General features: G+C 42.7%; 2 protein-coding genes across 2 annotated transcripts; both read left to right on the top strand.

Annotated features, from left to right (window-relative positions):
* The first annotated feature begins 1637 nt into the window (after positions 1 to 1637).
* On the top strand, positions 1638 to 2594 carry LOC149242792 (uncharacterized). The gene has a single exon (XM_089371014.1). It carries the CDS (start codon positions 1638 to 1640, stop codon positions 2592 to 2594), a length of 957 nt encoding a protein of 318 aa, XP_089227140.1.
* A 4668-nt stretch (positions 2595 to 7262) lies between these two features.
* Positions 7263 to 16414, top strand: LOC149242791 (uncharacterized). Its single transcript, XM_089371013.1, has 5 exons — positions 7263 to 7299; positions 11331 to 12803; positions 13451 to 14665; positions 15086 to 15635; positions 16267 to 16414. Exons 1-5 carry the CDS (start codon positions 7263 to 7265, stop codon positions 16412 to 16414), a joined length of 3423 nt encoding a protein of 1140 aa, XP_089227139.1.
* Positions 16415 to 18330: the final 1916 nt, after the last annotated feature.

Here is an 18330-nt window from a genome sequence, read left to right as displayed (position 1 = left end):
CTCTTGCTCAGACACTGAGTAAGCTGTAGTACCCCGTCCTGCAGCGCATTCGTGCCAAGGATGGATCATCCCCAGGGGGGGGCGTCGGAGCCCTCCCCACCGCAGTCAGATTCTGAGCACCAAGTGATCTTTGGATCCGTGAACGAAGAAATCCTGAACAGGGGAAAAATCCCTCAAACTGACCTCAACAATGACAGTAACCGCAAAGAAGGAGATGGCACATCGCAAGAAGAAACCGAAATGCCTGGAGAACAGCCGCAAATCATCTCTAGCACCTGCAGACCAGCGGCCAAGATCAGACCAAGGATCGAGTTGCCTGGAGACAAGATCGATGATAGAATACAGTACATGAAGGACCATGCCCTCATTGGCAAGTTCATCGGTTTCTGGCCAACTGAAAGGGCCCTAAAAGGCTGGATAGCTGCTAAATGGAAACCCAAAGGGGATGTCACGCTACAACTAGGGCCGAAAGGATTCTTCACCGCTATATTCTACTGTCCGGAGGATAAACACAGGATCCTAGTAGGAGGACCCTATTTTTTCAACTCGGCTGGGTTATATCTACGCGACTGGATCCCCAAATTTAACCCGGACAAAGAAGACCTATCATGGGCTCCTGTTTGGATCAGGCTGTATTCGCTTCCGGACGAATACTGGGGGGAGGAGCTCCTCAAAAAGATTGGCAATGGGATCGGCGATTTCATCAAAGTAGCCGAAGAAACCCTATCTCGTAAGTATACCTCCTACGCCCGGATTTGTGTTTTCATTCACCTTAATGAGCCTCTCCCTGAGTCAGTTGAGCTTGCGCATCGTGATGAAGAGTGGATTCAGCCTCTCGACTACGAGCATGTTCCCTTCCGATGCAGAAAATGTCATGCCCTAGGTCATCTTTTCAGGGACTGCCCTCTGAATATTCAGTCTGGTCCTCCTGATCCCTCAGGCTCCCCCGCTCAGGATGGATTTACTAAAGTCTCAAGCAGGAAGCGTGCGCACAGAAAGCCCTCCAATGGTCACAAACCCCAGCCCCGCAAGCCGCATGGCCCAGTAACCAAGAACAGCTTCGACATTCTTGGTCAATCCTCTGAAGACCCCCCCTTAAGCAAGGAAGCCGCTCCTGATCATCCCTCCTCCTCCTCCCCTCCCCTTTCCTCCTTCTCCCCTCCCAAATCCGCTGTCCCCATCTCTAGCCCCATCATTCTGCAAAAGGATCAGACCAACTCAGCCGATAAACTCAAAGATATGGAGGTGGATGGCAAAAATGACATTTCCCAGAATCTTGATTCTGGCATCGAAGACAGCAATCAAGTGCATTTAATGGACGAGGAACCGGAAAGCATAGACCTGCATGGTCTAGATCTCTTAGAAATGGAGGCTGCATGCAGAAGGAAAGCATATGATGCCATCCCCGAGTTTCAACTTGACAAACTCGAACTGGTTATCTCACGCGCCTACTACCAAAACCAACTAGGAATTCAGCCAGGCAGCCAATGGGACGGCACCCAGCGCCACAAGGACTCAAAAAAAAGGGGCCGAAAGACAGATTTGCAAAGGACGATGGAGATTGGGAAAATCTTAGTCGATTCTGGCAGATACGCCAAATTGACTAAGTATTTCAAGCCCTCTGCTAGTAGTTAAACATGAAGCTAGTATCCTGGAATATAAGAGGGCTTAACAGCCCCGGAAAACTCAGGATGTTGAGAAACATGATAAAGAAGGAAAAGCCCCAAATTTGCTTTCTCCAGGAGACTAAATGCAACAGCTCTATGTTAGACAGCTTCCTTTTAAAAGCCTGGCCAGGATGTAGAACAGTGGCGGTCGATGCTTGTGGAGCCTCAGGAGGTTTGGCTATAGCTTGGAACACTCAAGCGGTCTTCCTTACCGATTTTCACGCGGCGCATCATCTGATACAGGCCACCTTCCACATTCTGGGGACAAACATTCATGGCAATTTGTCAAATGTCTACTTCCCGCAAGACACTAGCAGCAAGGTAGAGCTTTTGGACACTATCGAAGTCCTCAGCAATAGTAGGAAATTCCCACTATGGATCGCTGCTGGGGATTTCAATATGATTACGAAATCAGAAGAAAAGCTGGGAGGAAGAAGCAGATTGGAGCCTGAGGTTGATCGATTCAAAGAATTCATAAACTCGGCTTCCCTTATTGATATGCCGTTCTGCAATGGTACCTTTACCTGGAGCAATCGCAGGGCAGGCAAGCATCAAATCGCCTCCAAGTTGGATCGCTTCCTCCTCTCGGACAATGCGGTCCACTTAGGAGGGGATTTCACAGCATCCATTCTGGCTCATTCAGGATCAGACCATTGGCCAATAGCTCTTCAATGGCAAAGACCCGGCAACATAACCAAAAGACCTTTCAGGTTCGAAGGTTTCTGGCTCACTCATCCTAACTTCAAAGAGTTCGTTAAGACCATCTGGACCTCATTCATCCCTCCAGAAGGAGCAAGAATGTACCAATTTCAGAAGAAACTAACATTTCTCAAGAGCCATCTGAAACAATGGAATAAGGAAACCTTTGGCAACATTTTCGAGGAGAAGAAAAAGCTCATACAGGACCTGGAAAACCTTCATCAGTAGATCATCACGGAGGGGCACACGGAAGAAACGCTGGAGAAGGAACGCCACATTCACAACTTATTGGACGAAAGAGGGAAGCAGGAAGAAATCTATTGGAAGCAAAAGTCAAGAGTTCGATGGCTGAAGGAGGGGGAGCGCAACACTAAATTCTTTCATAGAACAACAGTACAAAGGAGAATGTACAATAACATCCCCTTCATCCAAAACCAAGCAGGCGACAAGGTAGAATCGCATGAAGGGATTGAAGCTGAGCTCCTCAATCATTTCCAACAAGTCCATCAAGAGCAGGGAGAAGACAGGCAACATGCCATAAACAAAATTACCAGCAATATTCCAAAAATTATTACAGAGGAACAAAATGAACTCTTAATGCGCCCCATCAGCATAGAGGAAGTGGATGATGCCATGAAGCAACTTAAAGAGGGCAAAGCTCCTGGTCCCGATGGGTTCACAACTACATTCTTTCATGCCTTCTGGGATATGCTAAAAGAGGAAGTCTGGCAGATAGTAGAAGAATCCAGAGCAACACGATGGCTTCTTCCCTCTCTCAACGCTACCTTCATCGCTCTCATTCCCAAGGAGGCAGATTCCATCACTCCAGATAAATTCCGTCCCATTGCATTATGCAATGTCATTTACAAAGTAATTTCAAAGGTCATAGCTAATCGGCTCAAACCGCTTTTGCCAGCACTAATATCCAAGGAGCAATCTGGCTATGTGGAGGGGCGACACATAATGGACGGTATCCTGCTCTCTCACGAAATCATCCACTCTCTCAAGAACTCTAAGCAAGCAGGTATGCTTCTCAAGCTAGATCTTTCAAAAGCATTTGACAAACTGAACTGGAACTATATCCATCATATGCTTAAAGCCTTTGGTTTTTGTCCTTCTTGGATTCGATGGATCCTGAACATGATTAACTCCACTCATTTCTCCATCTTGGTCAACGGCTTTCCATCCCGCTCGTTCAATCCCTCCAGGGGCATCCGGCAAGGAGACCCCCTCTCCCCCTTTCTTTTCGTTTTGATGGCCGAAGGGCTGGGAAGGCACATCAAGCAAGCTCTTTGCTTGCGGCAAATTAAAGGTATCTCTGTGCATAACTCCCCTGCCCTCTCCCATCAGCAATTCGTTGATGATACAATGCTGTTTGGGTACCCCTCGGCTCAAGAAGCCCGTAGACTCAAAGGTCTCCTCCAGGACTTCTCTCTGGCGTCTGGCATGACTATCAACTGCTCCAAATCGCAAATTTTCTTTTTTCATACTCCCCCGTCTGTCAAATCTGCTGTCTCCCGCATTTTAGGCTTCTCCTCTGCGTCTCTTCCCTCCAAGTACTTAGGTGCCCCCCTCACTGCTTCAGCTATCAAGCACTCTGCCTGGCGCACCCTTCTGGACAAAATAGAAAATCGCCTCAACCTCTGGACTCACAGGTCGCTTAATCTAGCCAGTCGAATGATACTCATCAAATCGATTCTGCAAGCTATGCCTCTTTACTTGTTTTCTTCTTTGGCTGCACCAAAATGGGTTTTGAAAAGTCTCAGGAACATGCAGCGAAATTTCTTATGGAGCAGCTCGGCCACCAATCGAAAATGGGCCTTGGTTAGATGGACAAAAGTCTGCATGCCCAGGGACAAAGGAGGAATTGGGCTAAGAGACCCTGAACACAGTAACGCCATCATGAATGCCAAGATCTGGTGGCAGTGGCTCACCAACCCAGACAAACCTTGGGGAACGATATGGACAGCGAAGTATGCAGACAACAGACCCCACGAGGAACTCATTAGATTCACTCCCACTGAAAAGGGCTCTTTGATATGGAACGCTGCAAAGCAACACCATCACATTATACAACAGCATAGCTTCTGGGAAATCAGAAATGGTTGTAGCGCAAGATTCTGGATGGACGCCTGGAATCAAATGCCAAGACTTACGAACATTCTCCACCCCACAATGATACCGGAGAGGCAGGAACAACAACAGGAAAAGGTCCAACTTTACTGGCAACCAGAGCTAGAAGAGGGCTTCAGAAAATGGAAATCAAGCGGCCAAATCCTTAACAGCGAAGATGATAGGATGAACATGGAGCTGGATATTGAGTTACGGAAAAGAAGAATAAGACAGAACAATGGCGAGGACATTCTCCGATGGGGATACCTGCCTAAAGGAACCTATACCACTGCAGAAGCCTACAAAACTCTTTGTAACTTCGCAGCTAACCCCGACCCTCTATGGAAAAAAATTTGGGAACTTGGTCCTTGGCCAAAAATCTCCTATTTTCTCTGGCTGATCGGACACAAAAAGATTCTCACCTGGGATAAACTCAGACAGAGAAACTTCCATGGCCCCTCGATCTGTCACAACTGTCTTCAGGATGAGGAAACCCTCCAGCATCTACTGAATTCTTGCCCCTTAGCCAAGCTTCTCTGGAACAGGGTCAGATTCAGATGTCAAAGACAAGGCATCAAGGAGGACGACATCATCAATTCCTTAAGGCTATGGCCCAGGCAACCATACAAAAGCTCACTTCTCAATCATCTATGGAGTATAATCCCAGGGATTGTTCTTTGGAATATTTGGAAGGAACGAAATCAGCGTATCTTCAAGAACAAAAAATCGCCGCTAGAGGTAATATGGAGCAAGATTCAAGGAAACATTCAAGAAACAATGGCGCTCCAAAGTTGGACCAAAGAAGATAGGCCAACTGAGGACAGTGAGCAGAATATTCTAAGAAATTGGCAGCTGCAGATACCTCAAGATACCCAAAAAAGCAACCTCCCCAATAGCAGCAGCATTAGAAAAGATTGTCACTGGACTGCTCCCCCTGAAAACTCATTCAAGCTAAACTTTGATGGGGCCTCCAAAGGCAACCCAGGGGCTGCAGGGTTTGGAGGCATTATCAGAAACCATGAGGGCACTCCTCTACAAATCTACTTTGGAAGCATTGGATGGGACACCAACAATTCAGCAGAGTTGGAGGGGCTCTGGCAGGGCCTTCAAATTGCCTGGAACCTTAATCTCCAACCCTTAATTGTTGAAGGGGACTCTCAAATACTCATTAACATGGTAACTCGTATACATAATGGTTCACAAGCAAGGAAAATTGCTCCCAGCTGGAGACTTGAGGCAAGATTAAATGAAATCGCGCACAAGATTGATAATGCAAGGGCTATCTCCTTCAAACACACTCGACGGGAAGGAAACAAAGTTGCAGATCTCCTGGCCAATATTGGGGTTGAGACCAGCACCCCCCTAATCTCGGGCAATACAAACATCATATCCAACAGGCAGCAGCTCCAGGAGTGTGAGAGCTTAATCCAAGAAGAGGCTGCTGCCCCGGATGCGGGTGCCACCTCGCATGACCAGGTAAGGCCACTTGCCACGGTCGATAGGACACGCGACGGATGGAGGGCTTTAAGGCTCCTCGCCGCCACCTCCCATCGACCAGCAATGCAGCACACCAGCCTTTATGAAGGCGCAGGAACCACAGCGGAGGTTGATGGCCGCATTCAATGCGGGGACAAATCGAAGGAATGAAGGGGTCGTTAAGTATTTCGATTTGGGAGCAGTTGAAACCCAAAGCTATGGTGTTCATGCTCTGCGTTCTGCGAATTCTGGGGTTATTGTGGAATTGGGGGAGGCTGGCCGACTGCTGGTCCTCCCTGGTTCATGCTTGCAGTCATCTGTTTGCTATCGTGAGCCGAATTGGAAGGAAACTCCGTCTGAGGAAGAGGTATCTGGAAGAATGGTGCGGGAGAGAATGCCATGTCGTCGAGGAAGAGGCTCAGGGCGAGCCAGATCCTCTCGCGGGCCTGCAGCTGACCTACACCACCATTGCTGCTGTGTTTACTGTTATCGACGTGTGGGAGCTCCTCAGGTGCAGGCCAGCCAATTTGTGGAAGCTGGAGGGTCCAACAATGGCGAGACAAGCCTACCTGCGTTTGGCTCTGTCATCTTTACACTGCGCAATTCCAGAGAAAATTTGGGCATCAATGCCCATATATCTGTGTTATTCTCCAGGATCCCGGAAGAGAATGAAGATGGCTTGCCTCGGCCACCTGCAATGGAGAATCCCTTGGATAACGAAGGGGGAATTCCCCTGGTGCAAGAAGGAAGTCTGCCTCAGGCTCTGGCGGAAGAATGTCGGGTTGTGGACAAAGGTAAGAGGCCATTGGGGGAGGCCTCAAGCTCAAGGGATGCTGCACTGCGGGAGCGCGAACCTGAATTGCCGGCCTTCTTGGACGGCTTACCAGAAGGACATGGTTGGGCTTGGATTCGTGAAGCTGAGCCAGAGGACGAGCCGGGGGACGACGCGAACGAGGGCTAAGCCCAGGTGGCTCTCATGCATGATGCCTGGACGCGTGTGGGATCGTGGTCGGTTCTGTTATCTCTCCTGTTGTCTTGTGTCTTTCTAGTTTTTTCTGTTGAATTAAGTTTCTGGGTCTTATGTATCAACTGCTGTCTCTTGGTTTCTCTTCCGTTACGGAATGTAGTTTTTTTGGTTTGGGCCATCACCACATGCCCTGTATCCATCTGACAAACTCTGCCCCTGCGTGGGTTTCACAGAGATGTTTTGAGTCTTTTTGTTGGCGGTTTTTAGGGAGATGTCTAGGTACCTTCTGGTGGTGGGTTTCACAGAGATGTAATGGGTTTTGGGACTATGTCACAGCTGCCATGGCGCCTCTCACGGACATGGGCAGCAAGAAATCTCGTATGTAAAGTTTCCGCTGTAAATATTAATACAAAGTAGGTAATGTTGCTTAGAAAAAAAAAATATTAACAATACCTTGGGTTTATTGATTCATTAGGTTTGTAATATTCATAGTCACGTGGGTTGATCAATCCGTTGGGTTTAGAAAATTAATTCCTATTAATCCCTTGCCATTTTTTATCCCTTTGGTTTCTAATATTTTTCCCTTGGATTTATTAATTCCCAATGGTTTATAATATCAAATTATTGGTTTTCTTCGTTCTTCAACTTTTTAATATTAATAATTGCTTGGGTTCATAATCCCATGAGGTTTTAGTGTTAATCCCTTGGGTTTATTATAATAATCCCTTGGGTTCATTATTCCCTTGGGTTTATATTATTAGTCCCTTTTGTTTAATAATATTGCCTTAGGTTCATAATCCCTTGGGGTTTTAGTATTATTCCCTTGAGGTTTTAGTGTTAATCCCTTGGGTTTATTATTCCTTTGGGTTTATTATATCAATCCCTTGGGTTTATATTATTAGTCCCTTTTGGTTAATAATATTACCTTAGGTTCATAATCCCTTGGGGTTTTAGGATTAATCCGTTGGTTTTATAATATCAATCGCTTGGGTTTTCGTATTAAACCCTTAGGTAATAATAAACAAAAGGGTCTATTATTATAAACCCAATGTATACAAACCCTAATATAACTATTAAAAATACTAAAGCCTAATAATTATATTTGTATATTATTATAATAATATAATATTATTATAATATAATAATAAGATATTATTATTATTGTTATTATATTTTAGAATTATAATAATAATACAATATAATTGTTATGATTTTTTTTATAATTTTATATTATTATATTATTTTAATAATATAATGATAATCTAATATTATTATGAGCTATTCTTATTATCAATTAAAATATATTAGGAGTTTATATTGATATTATATATATATATATATATATATATATATATATATATATATATATATATATATATATATATATATATATAATTATATAATTATATATATATATCATAATAATAATAATAATAATAATAATATATAAATAATGTGGTTGTTAATATTTATATAGTTATTAATAATCCTATATACCATTAATAATTAACCCATTACACCCACAGTATGCATGTCAAATGCATCAACCCATTTGTCCCACGTATTTTAACTCTTTAAGGACTCAAAATCTCCAACCTCCAATGTTAAGGCCCTATTAATCAACATAGGCTAACCAACATACAATATTCGCTTATCGGGACTTTAATCACCCTTTAACCTTCAAACAAGACTTTATTAAAGCCTTTCTTTTAAATCCTTCCTATCAGAGTAAAACCCTCTCATTATCCTTTATATATGTTAATATCAAGACTTCCTTTACCCTTCTAAACCTTCATTACCCCTTAACCACATGTATATATAAACATTCCTTCTTTAAACCTTGGTTATATATGTTTAAACGTATAAACCTTCCGTCGGTGGTATTTTCATTTATAAACCTTTTACAAAGGAAATTCCCACAAAACATACATTTCCGCTTTATACGGCCTCTACATGAATTTCGAGGTTCAAACTTTATCACTAATCACAATCACCATAGTCTATGGTCACATTAACATGTGGTTCCCATCTCCTCCGATATGCGATTAACCGCGGAACTCAAAACATATTAACTACATCATATAATACCATGAGGTCAGCTCCTTTTCACGTCACATTACTTCTCTATTGTTGATCTTCTCCCGAAAGATCCAATGGTTCACGGTAGATTTCGTGTTGACAAGACACACAGGGGTTAACCAACCGATAAAGCGGTTTCCCCACACTCATCCCCTGCTACATGTCCTCCAAATTGTGGAATCAGAGCCAAAACTCTCGATACTCCTTACTAATGCTTTGCTGCCCAAAATACCACTCGAGGTTATAAACCCTCCTTTTTACAGTGTTAACTCCTGCACTCTTCCATATGTGATGATCATCGATCTACTCCATTCGACAGTTCTGATAGTTACTTTAAGTTACTCTGTTGTTTAATTTGGAGCATTGATCACTAAGATCCAACGGTTAGTATGCACCAACACCTCACTTCTCTGCTTGTCCCTTTTTTACTTTTACAATACGTTATTTTCATTGTTTCCTATGTGGGTTTGGGGTTTTCTTCAGGGTTTACATTCATAATATTATTGTTGGGATGATTAACGTCGGAAGCCAAAACATATTAACTACACCATATAATACCGTTGGGTGCACTCATTTGTATTTCACATTACTTCTCTACCGTTGATCTTCCCCCGAAAGATTCAATGGTTCATGGTAGATTTCGGGTTGACAAGGCACACGAGGGTTAACCGCCCGATAAAGCGATTCCCCCACACTCTTGCGCTACTACGTGTCTTCCGATTTGTGGAATCGGAGCCAAAAATGTTGATACTGCTTACCATTTCTTTGCCACCCGAAACACCAATCGAGGTTATAAACCCGCCTTTTTACTATGTTAACTCTTGCGCTCTTCCATATGCGATGACCGTCGATATACTCCATCGGACGGTTCCCATAGTTCCTTTAAGTTACTTTGTTGTTTAATCTGGACCATTGATCATTGAGATCCAACAATTAGTATGCACCAATGCCTCACTTCTCCGCTCGTGCCTTTTTTACTTTGAATTTACACTATTTTCATTGTTTCCTCTGTGGGCTTGGGGTTTACTTCAGGGTTTACATTTATAATATTATTGTTGGGATTCCATGTTCTACGTGTTTATATCAATATTCTTGAGATTTATACTATTAATACATTCTTGTATTGTTATCAAGGTATTTATGGCTTAAATTATATTTATTTTTTATAATGTAGTGATATAAATGTGATATTATTAATGTAATGATGATTTATCATGTTTTAGTGCTTTATGGTTTGCAATGTGCTTCTTATATTGGTTTTCGTTGATGTTTTTTTTTTTTTTGTGTTATAGTATTATTTATGTTTATATATTGATGCCATGGATTTAGGGCTTAGGTTTGGTTTAATATTTTCTTGGTTTTAAAAAATTTATTCCAATTAAACCCTTGCCATTTTTTATCCCTTTGGTTTCTAATCTTTTTCCATTGGGTTTATTAATTCCCAATGGTTTATAATATCAAATTATTGGTTTTCTTTGTTTTAACTTAATATTAATAGTTCCTTCTGTTCATAATCCCTTGAGGTTTTAGTGTTAATCCCTTGGGTTTATTATTCCTTTGGGTTTATTATATCAATTACTTGGGTTCATTATTCCCTTGGGTTTATATTATTAGTTCCTTTGGGTTTATTATATCAATCCCTTGGGTTTATAATATTAGTCCCTTTTGTTTAATAGTATTCCCTTTGGTTCATAATCCCTTGGGGTTTTAGTATTAATCCTGTGGGTTTATAATATCAATCGCTTGGGTTTATTATTCCTGAGTCAAACATGGTTTATTATGATGTCGACCATGGTCCAATATGGAATTGTCATAAGTATTGTCTCAATATGAAAATCAATGATGGTCCATCATGTTTATTTCAACATTTATAATATTTTTCTTAGGGTTTATATACGCTGGGTTTATAATATTGGTCCCTTGGGTTTAATATTATTCCCTTGGGTTCATAACCCCTTGGAGTTTTAGTAGTAATCCTTTCGTTTTATTATTCCTTTCGGTTTCTCATATTAATCCCTTGGGTTTATTATTCCCTTAGGTTTATAATATTGATCATGGTAAACCATTTTCAATCATAGCCAACCATGGTCAACCATGCTTGAATGTCGCATTGTCACAAGGATTTTCTAACCATGAAAATAAATGATGTTTATTTTAGTGTTTGTAATATTTATATTTGGGTTTACGAATGTTGGGTTTATAATATTAGTCCCTTGGGTTTAATATTAGTCCCGGTTGATATTATGTTACATGAGCGAGCGGGCGATGCTCAAACCTGACCTAGGGTTCTTGCAAACCTCCTCACGGCAGGACTGACTTTCTCTGCACAGAGGGTAGAGACTGCAGCGCCGACAAGAAAGTAGGGGGACCATACAGTTCAAGGAGAATAGAAGCCCCGCAGGGGGAGAGCCAAGGGCCTCCCCCCGATACGGAAAACAGAGAACGGTCCACGGCCGACAGGGAAAGGGAACAGGGCAGCAGAGGTAATGCCAATGACAATGGACAGAAAAAAGGCAAGGATATAGAAGCAGATGAAAGAAGCAAGGCAAGTTCATCAACATGCAAACCTGTGGCAGTCCATAAACCAAGAGTGGACTTTCCAAGCGAACGCATCAATGCCAGAATACAATACATGAGAGATCATGCGCTAATCGGAAAATTCATAGGAATCTGGCCAACGGAGAGAGCGCTGAGAAGCTGGATAAATACTAAATGGCATCCTAAAGGACATCTCTTGCTCCATTTAGGAGCCAAAGGTTTCTTCACTGTAGTCTTCAATTGCCTGGAGGACCGCAACAGGATTCTGGATCAGGGTCCGTATTTCTTTAACTCAGCAGGACTATACTTGAAAGGTTGGGTTGAAATATTTAACCCAGACAAGGAGGATCTGACCTATGCGCCAGTGTGGATAAGGCTTTATGCACTACCGTGGGAGTACTGGGAGGAAAAGTCTCTGCAAGAAATAGGGAACGCTATTGGCAAGTTTGTCAAGATCGCAGAAGAAATAAAGCGATGTAGTTACACATCCTATGCCTGGATTTGTGTCTATATGGATCTCAAGCAACCATTGCCGGATACAGTAAGCTTCTTTCATGAGGACTCTGAATGGACACAAGTTATAGATTATGAATATGTGCCCTTCAGATGTAGGAAATGCCATGAGATAGGGCATCTTTACAGAGACTGTCCTCAAAACAAAGCATCTGCTCCCCAAGACAGCTCTAATAATCAAGATACAGATGGATATACCAAGGTAACAAATCACAGAAGAGGAAACAAGAAAACTACAGGCAACAATAAAAAAAATCCAGTCAACAAAGCCAAGCCCACAACCAGTAATAGATTCGAAGCACTGGATAAGGAGGATGAGCAAGAACAGGAGAAGGAAAAGGCGAAAGACAAAGAGAGCCACCGAGAACAGCCAGGCGAGACATTGAGACAAGGAGGAAAGAAAAACCAAAAGCAAGATAAGTTAATTACCCCAACAAAAACCCTGCCATGGCACACGCAAGGTATGGATGTTGAATACTCGCAGCTTCATGAGAAATCCTCACAGGAGCGAGAGGATCCCTCGCAAGCACCTCAAATTATGGAAGAAGATCCGGAACCCTTAGATATAGGGGAATTGGATATTCTGGGCTTGGAACAGGCATGCAAGACAAATAACTTTGAAAAGATAACAGAAAAGCAAGTGGATAACCTAGTTGAAGTGCTGCACAAAGCACAGAAGAAATATGCGCTAGGGGTCCAAATAGGAAGTCCATGGGATGGAAAATTTATCACAAAGGACAATAAGAAAAGAGGTAGGAAATCCACTCTAGAAAGAACAATCAAGGTTGGAGAGATTTTAGTGGAGTCAGGGAGGTATGCTAAACTGACTAGGTATTTTAATCCTCACCCCCAAAGTTCCCAATGAAGTTAATATCATGGAATATCAGAGGGCTCAACAGCTCCAGTAAAGGAAGATTATTAAAAAATATGTTGATGCAAGAATAACCAAGCATTCTTTTCTTACAGGAAACGAAATGTGGTTCAGATCTTTTGGAAAAAATAATAGTGAAAGCATGGCGAGGGTGACATCTAATAGTTGTTGATGCTCAGGGCGCTTTGGGCGGACTTGCAATCCTCTGGGATTCACGAGTCATACAGTTACACAATATCCAAGCTAACAGAAATTTCATTCAGGCAAACGTTCACCTCTTAGGCTCTAATACCCATGTGTTAATAACAAATGTTTATTTTCCTCAGGATACAGCTCAAAAAGCACAGATCCTGAATACACTATCAGATCTCAGCACAGACAGACCTCATCCACTATGGATTGCGGGAGGTGATTACAATATGACAACGAGCATAGAATAAAAACATGGAGGCAGAAACAAGGCAAATAATGAAGGAAATTTACTAAAGACCTTTATTCAAAATAACTGGCTGATGGATGTCCATACAGGTAATGGAATATTCACATGGAGCAATAAACGAGAGGGAGAGCAGAAGATTGCATCGCGCCTTGACCAGTTCCTCATCTCAGACAACACAATTCATCTTGGAGGGGAATTCACAGCCTCCATACTTCCTGTCTCAGATTCAGACCATTGGCCCATCGAACTGCAATGGAATAGGCGAGGTAACATTAGCAAATGCCCCTTTCGTTTTGAAGAATTCTGGTTCACTCACCCAGACTTTGAAAGGCTAGTAAGATCCACTTGGCTCCACTTCAATCCATCTGAAGGCACCAGGATGGCGAGATTTCAACAAAAGCTTAAACACCTTAAAGGTGTGATAAAAAGATGGAATCACAATACATTTGGTAACATCTTCACGGAACAAGCTTCCCTTAATACAGAAATGAAAAAAATCCAGCAAACCATCATCTCTGAAGGGCGCACAGAGGAATTAACCAAGCAGGAGCAAGTCTTAGAATCCAAAATCATAGAAAGAGCTAAACAGGAGGAAATACTATGGAGACAGAAATCAAGGATCAGATGGCTAAAAAATGGAGAAAAGAATACTAAATTCTTTCATAAAACGACGGTCCAGCGCAGAATGATCAATCACATCTCTCATATCAAAAATGAACAGGGGAATAAAGTGGAAACGCATGAAGGTATTGAAGCGGAATTCCTGAAATACTTTGAGAAGGCGCATCAGGAACCCGATATTAATAGAATGCCAGCCATCAATAAGGTGATCAAGAACATACCAAGGATAATTACAGAGGAACACAACAGTCTTCTCCTCAAACCCATTAACTTAGAAGAAGTTGAAGAAGCTATGCGGAATCTGAAGGAAGGCAAAGCGCCAGGACCGGATGGCTTTACATCCAATTTTTTTCACAAGTTCTGGGATTTGATAAAGGAGGAAGTCTGGCAGGTGGTAGAGGAATCTAGAGCACTCAGATGGATGTATCCTAGATTAAATGCTACCTTCATAGCCTTAATCCCAAAAGGAGAAGATTCCAACACTCCAGACAAATATAGACCGATTGCGCTGTGTAATATCATATACAAAATAATCTCCAAAGTTATAGCGACAAGATTAAAGCTGTTGTTCCCTCTGATCATATCACCCGAGCAATCGGGCTATGTTGAAGGTCGCCAAATAATAGATGGGATCATTCTAACGCATGAGATAATTCACTCCTTAAAGAAAACCAAGAAGTCAGGTATGTTGCTCAAATTAGACTTATCCAAAGCATTCGATAGTCTTAGTTGGGCTTATATTAAAAAAATCCTTCTTGCTTTTGGTTTTGCTCATTCATGGGTAAGGTGGATTTTGAATCTTCTATATTCAGTCTTCTACTCTGTCTTAATTAATGGCATTCCTTCAGCTACTTGTCGGCCCTCCAGAGGCATAAGACAAGGTGACCCCTTATCTCCCTTCATTTTTGTCATCATGGCAGAGGATTTAGGTAGATTCATCACTTCAGCCAGACTTACCCAGCAATTACGAGGCCTTTCCTTCAATAACTCCCCCGTATATACCTATCAGCAATTTGTAGATGATAATATGCTTTATGGTTATTCTTCAGTGCAAGAAGCTCATATCCTCAAATCTATCATGACAACCTTTTCTGATGCCTCAGGAGCTCTCATAAATCGAGTTAAATCCCAAATCTTTTTCTTTAACACCCCTGCTGCCACTCAGAGATCCATTGAACGAATCTTGGGCTTCACTACTGCCTCTCTGCCATCCAAATATCTAGGTGCCCCTTTAATGGACTCTGCCCTTAAGCACTCATCCTGGAAGCAACTCCTGGAAAAACTTGAGGAGCGGCTTACCCTTTGGACCAATCGAGCTCTGAATATGGCCAGTAGAATTGTTCTTATTAAAGCGGTCCTTCAATCCATGCCCCTTTATCTCTTCTCCATCCTTGCCGCCCCCAAATGGGTTCTCAAAGAAATCAAGACTCTGCAGCGCAATTTTCTATGGGGAAGTTCGGGGAAAAATAGAAAATGGGCTTTAGTGAAATGGGACAAAGTCTGTCTTCCCAAAATAGCAGGAGGTATTGGGTTAAGGGACCCTGAGCACAGCAACGGAGCAATGGGAGCAAAGATCTGGTGGAGATGGCTTGCTCATCCCAACACTCCATGGGCCACTCTCTGGACAGCCAAGTACACAAGCAACTATCCTATGTAAGAAATAATAAGAATGACCGAGCTAAGCACGGGTTCGGTATTTTGGAACTCAGCAATACAACAAAGGAGCCTTATACAAGAACATAGTTTTTGGGAAATAAAAAGCGGAACCACAGCGAGATTCTGGGAGGATTCATGGCAACAATTACCCAGGCTAAGAGATATTCTACAAGATCATCAAATTCCAGAACGAGAAATGATACCACATGACACAGTGAGAATGTTCTAGAAAACAGATACCAATCAAGAGCATAGGCAATGGCAAGATGCAACTCATTTTTTAACTAATTTCCCTGAGCAAACGAAGCATTACCTTAATGCAGAACTTCAAAAAAGACAAGTCACAACCTCAGAAGGTATGGACATACTCAGGTGGGGATATGAAGAGAAAGGAATCTTCACTGCAAAGGAAGCATACAAAATCATTATCCAAGATCAGTTCAACAAAGATAAAATCTGGGAAGTAATCGGGCGCTTAGCTAACTAGTCGAAAGTTTCTACATTCTTATGGCTTCTTTGTCACAATTGAATCCTAACCTGGGATAATCTCAGAAAAAGAGGCTTCTTAGGACCGTCAATATGCCTAATGTGCATGAAGGAGGAGGAAACTGCTATACATTTGATGCAGACTTGCCAAACCGGAAGAAAACTCTGGGAGAAGGCAGCATTTCGATGCCAAAAAGAAGGCAGAGTACAGGGAGACATTAAAGCGACTATGTGCAAATGGGAACAACCGCCTTTTCAAAGCAACTTACTTAATTCTCTCTGGCAACTAATACCAGGATTATTAATGTGGAATATATGGAAAGAGCGCAATAGTAGAATCTTCAAAAATCAATCTTTTCCTCTAAAGCAAATATGGACTAAAATTCATCAAAACCTAGTGGAAACTCTTTCAACCAGAGAATGGCATGCAGAAGACTTCCCTACTACACCTCAAGAAAAAACAATATGGGACAACTGGGGGATTCAAATAAATCAAATGGTAGCAGGGACAAAGAACAATGCAATGCAGGGACCAGAGCTAAACACATGGATCCCACCTCCCATAAACATGTTCCAGCTCAACTTTGATGGAGCCTCTAAAGTAAATCCAGGCAAGGCGGGATATGGAGGAGTGATCAGGGATCACATGGGAAATCCTCAATGTATCTATCTAGGATCAATCGGTTGGGACACAAATAACTCAGTAGAATTGGAGGGTCTATGGAGAGGTCTGAAATTAGCTCAAAAGAATGGTTTATTTCCTCTCATTGTTGAAGGGGATTCACAAATCATAATCAGAATGCTCATTAAAATGCTGCACTGTTCTCCTGCTCACAAAGTTAGCAAAAGTTGGCAAATGGCTCGAAGGTTACAGCTAATCTACAATTGGACGGTTCAGCACCAAGCAATCTCCTGCAAACATATCAGGAGGGAAGGAAATAAGCTTGCCGACCTTCTTACCAACCTTGGAGTAGAAGCCAAAAATAGTCACTTTGAAGGTCCTATATCTAACCTTGATTCAGAGGATCAGATAGTCAAAATTCAAGAGATTGTCATCAGTGACATAGCTCAGTTCAAAAGAACCCACCCGGATACGGGTGGTCCCTCCAGGTAACAATGCCAAACCTCACCGATACAACACCTGGCTTCTTTGCTGGCAGTCGGGCGTGCTGCACGGTACAGGGGGTAGATATAATTTATAAGCTCAAGGCATCAACATTAACTATGGAGCTCTCTCGAAACCGGTTTTATTTCACCTCGCACATGGCAACAATGAAGGCGCATGGGTTCTGGGTACTGCTATCAGGTCATTGCATTAATGTCTCTTTGCTCTTTAATACAATGTCGCTCCCGTCTTGTAGCATTATGCTGTGTGTCTGGTGCGGAAGGCTCCAGGAGGTTTACATAGTTCCCTCCCTGCTGCGTCACTGGAGTTCTATCTGCCTGCATAAGTTCTCTGTGCCCGCAATCATAATGCGCAGGCGTGGCATTCCTCGGCGAGGCAGCAACTATGGTAATAGGGTAGGTCGTGCATATCCAGCTCCCTCAACTATTAATCCTATTTCGTCAATTCCGCCATCTCCTCTGTCGCTCGAATCTGAGGGGGCTCGTCCGAACAGCTCGTTTCAGACTTCCAGTTTTTCTTTCCAGAGTGAGATCAATAGACCTATTATTACTATCAATTTCACTGTTTCGATGGTAGAAGAGGAAGGGAATTCCTCCAGCTCGGCTCCCTCTGATAACGACCCCTCTCAAGACGACAGTATCCTGCTTGGGGATCTGTCAGGGCATGTGTATCGTGCGGGTCATCAGCATGAAGACCCTCCGGCTCCTGAACAAATTCAGCCATCGAATTTCGCTAAGGAGAATGCAGTGGTTCAGGATCAGAGCCCGAATTCAACTCCAACGCAGATAGATGGGCCATCTGGTGGTCCTTCTCATGGATACTCTCAAATCCTGCACCTGGTTACTCTTCCCAACGGCGAGCCAGTGTTAGACGAAGAAGGTGGTGTAACCTGGTTAGCATCGCCTAGTCCGGAAAGGGAGGAAGCGCCACCATCACCGAATCATGTCGGTTCAGAAAAGTAATCTCTAGCCGGGTGGCCATCCTGCTCTTATGTTTTGTATTTTTGCTTTCAAGGTCTGGGGTAGGAAGTTAAACGTTAAATACCGGTATACCCTGTCATCTGTTTTTGTCCATTTCAGA

The sequence above is a fragment of the Pinus tabuliformis genome, chromosome 8, assembly GCF_031772625.1.
Source record: "Pinus tabuliformis cultivar Carrire ecotype Pingquan chromosome 8, CPIR1, whole genome shotgun sequence".
In the NCBI taxonomy this organism is placed as follows: Eukaryota; Viridiplantae; Streptophyta; class Pinopsida; order Pinales; family Pinaceae; genus Pinus; species Pinus tabuliformis.
Note: the sequence above shows the minus strand (reverse complement) of the source record. Positions and strands in the feature narration are given on the sequence as shown.

Coding starts and splice junctions, on each gene's coding strand:
- LOC149242791 (XM_089371013.1), top strand. CDS start 7,263: ATGGCGCCTCTCACGGACATGGGCAGCAAGAAATCTC. Junction 7,300..11,330: donor CATGGGCAGCAAGAAATCTC/GTATGTAAAGTT, acceptor TTCTCTGCACAG/AGGGTAGAGACTGCAGCGCC. Junction 14,666..15,085: donor AAAGAAAACCAAGAAGTCAG/GTATGTTGCTCA, acceptor CTGATGCCTCAG/GAGCTCTCATAAATCGAGTT.
- LOC149242792 (XM_089371014.1), top strand. CDS start 1,638: ATGAAGCTAGTATCCTGGAATATAAGAGGGCTTAACAGCCCCGGAAAA.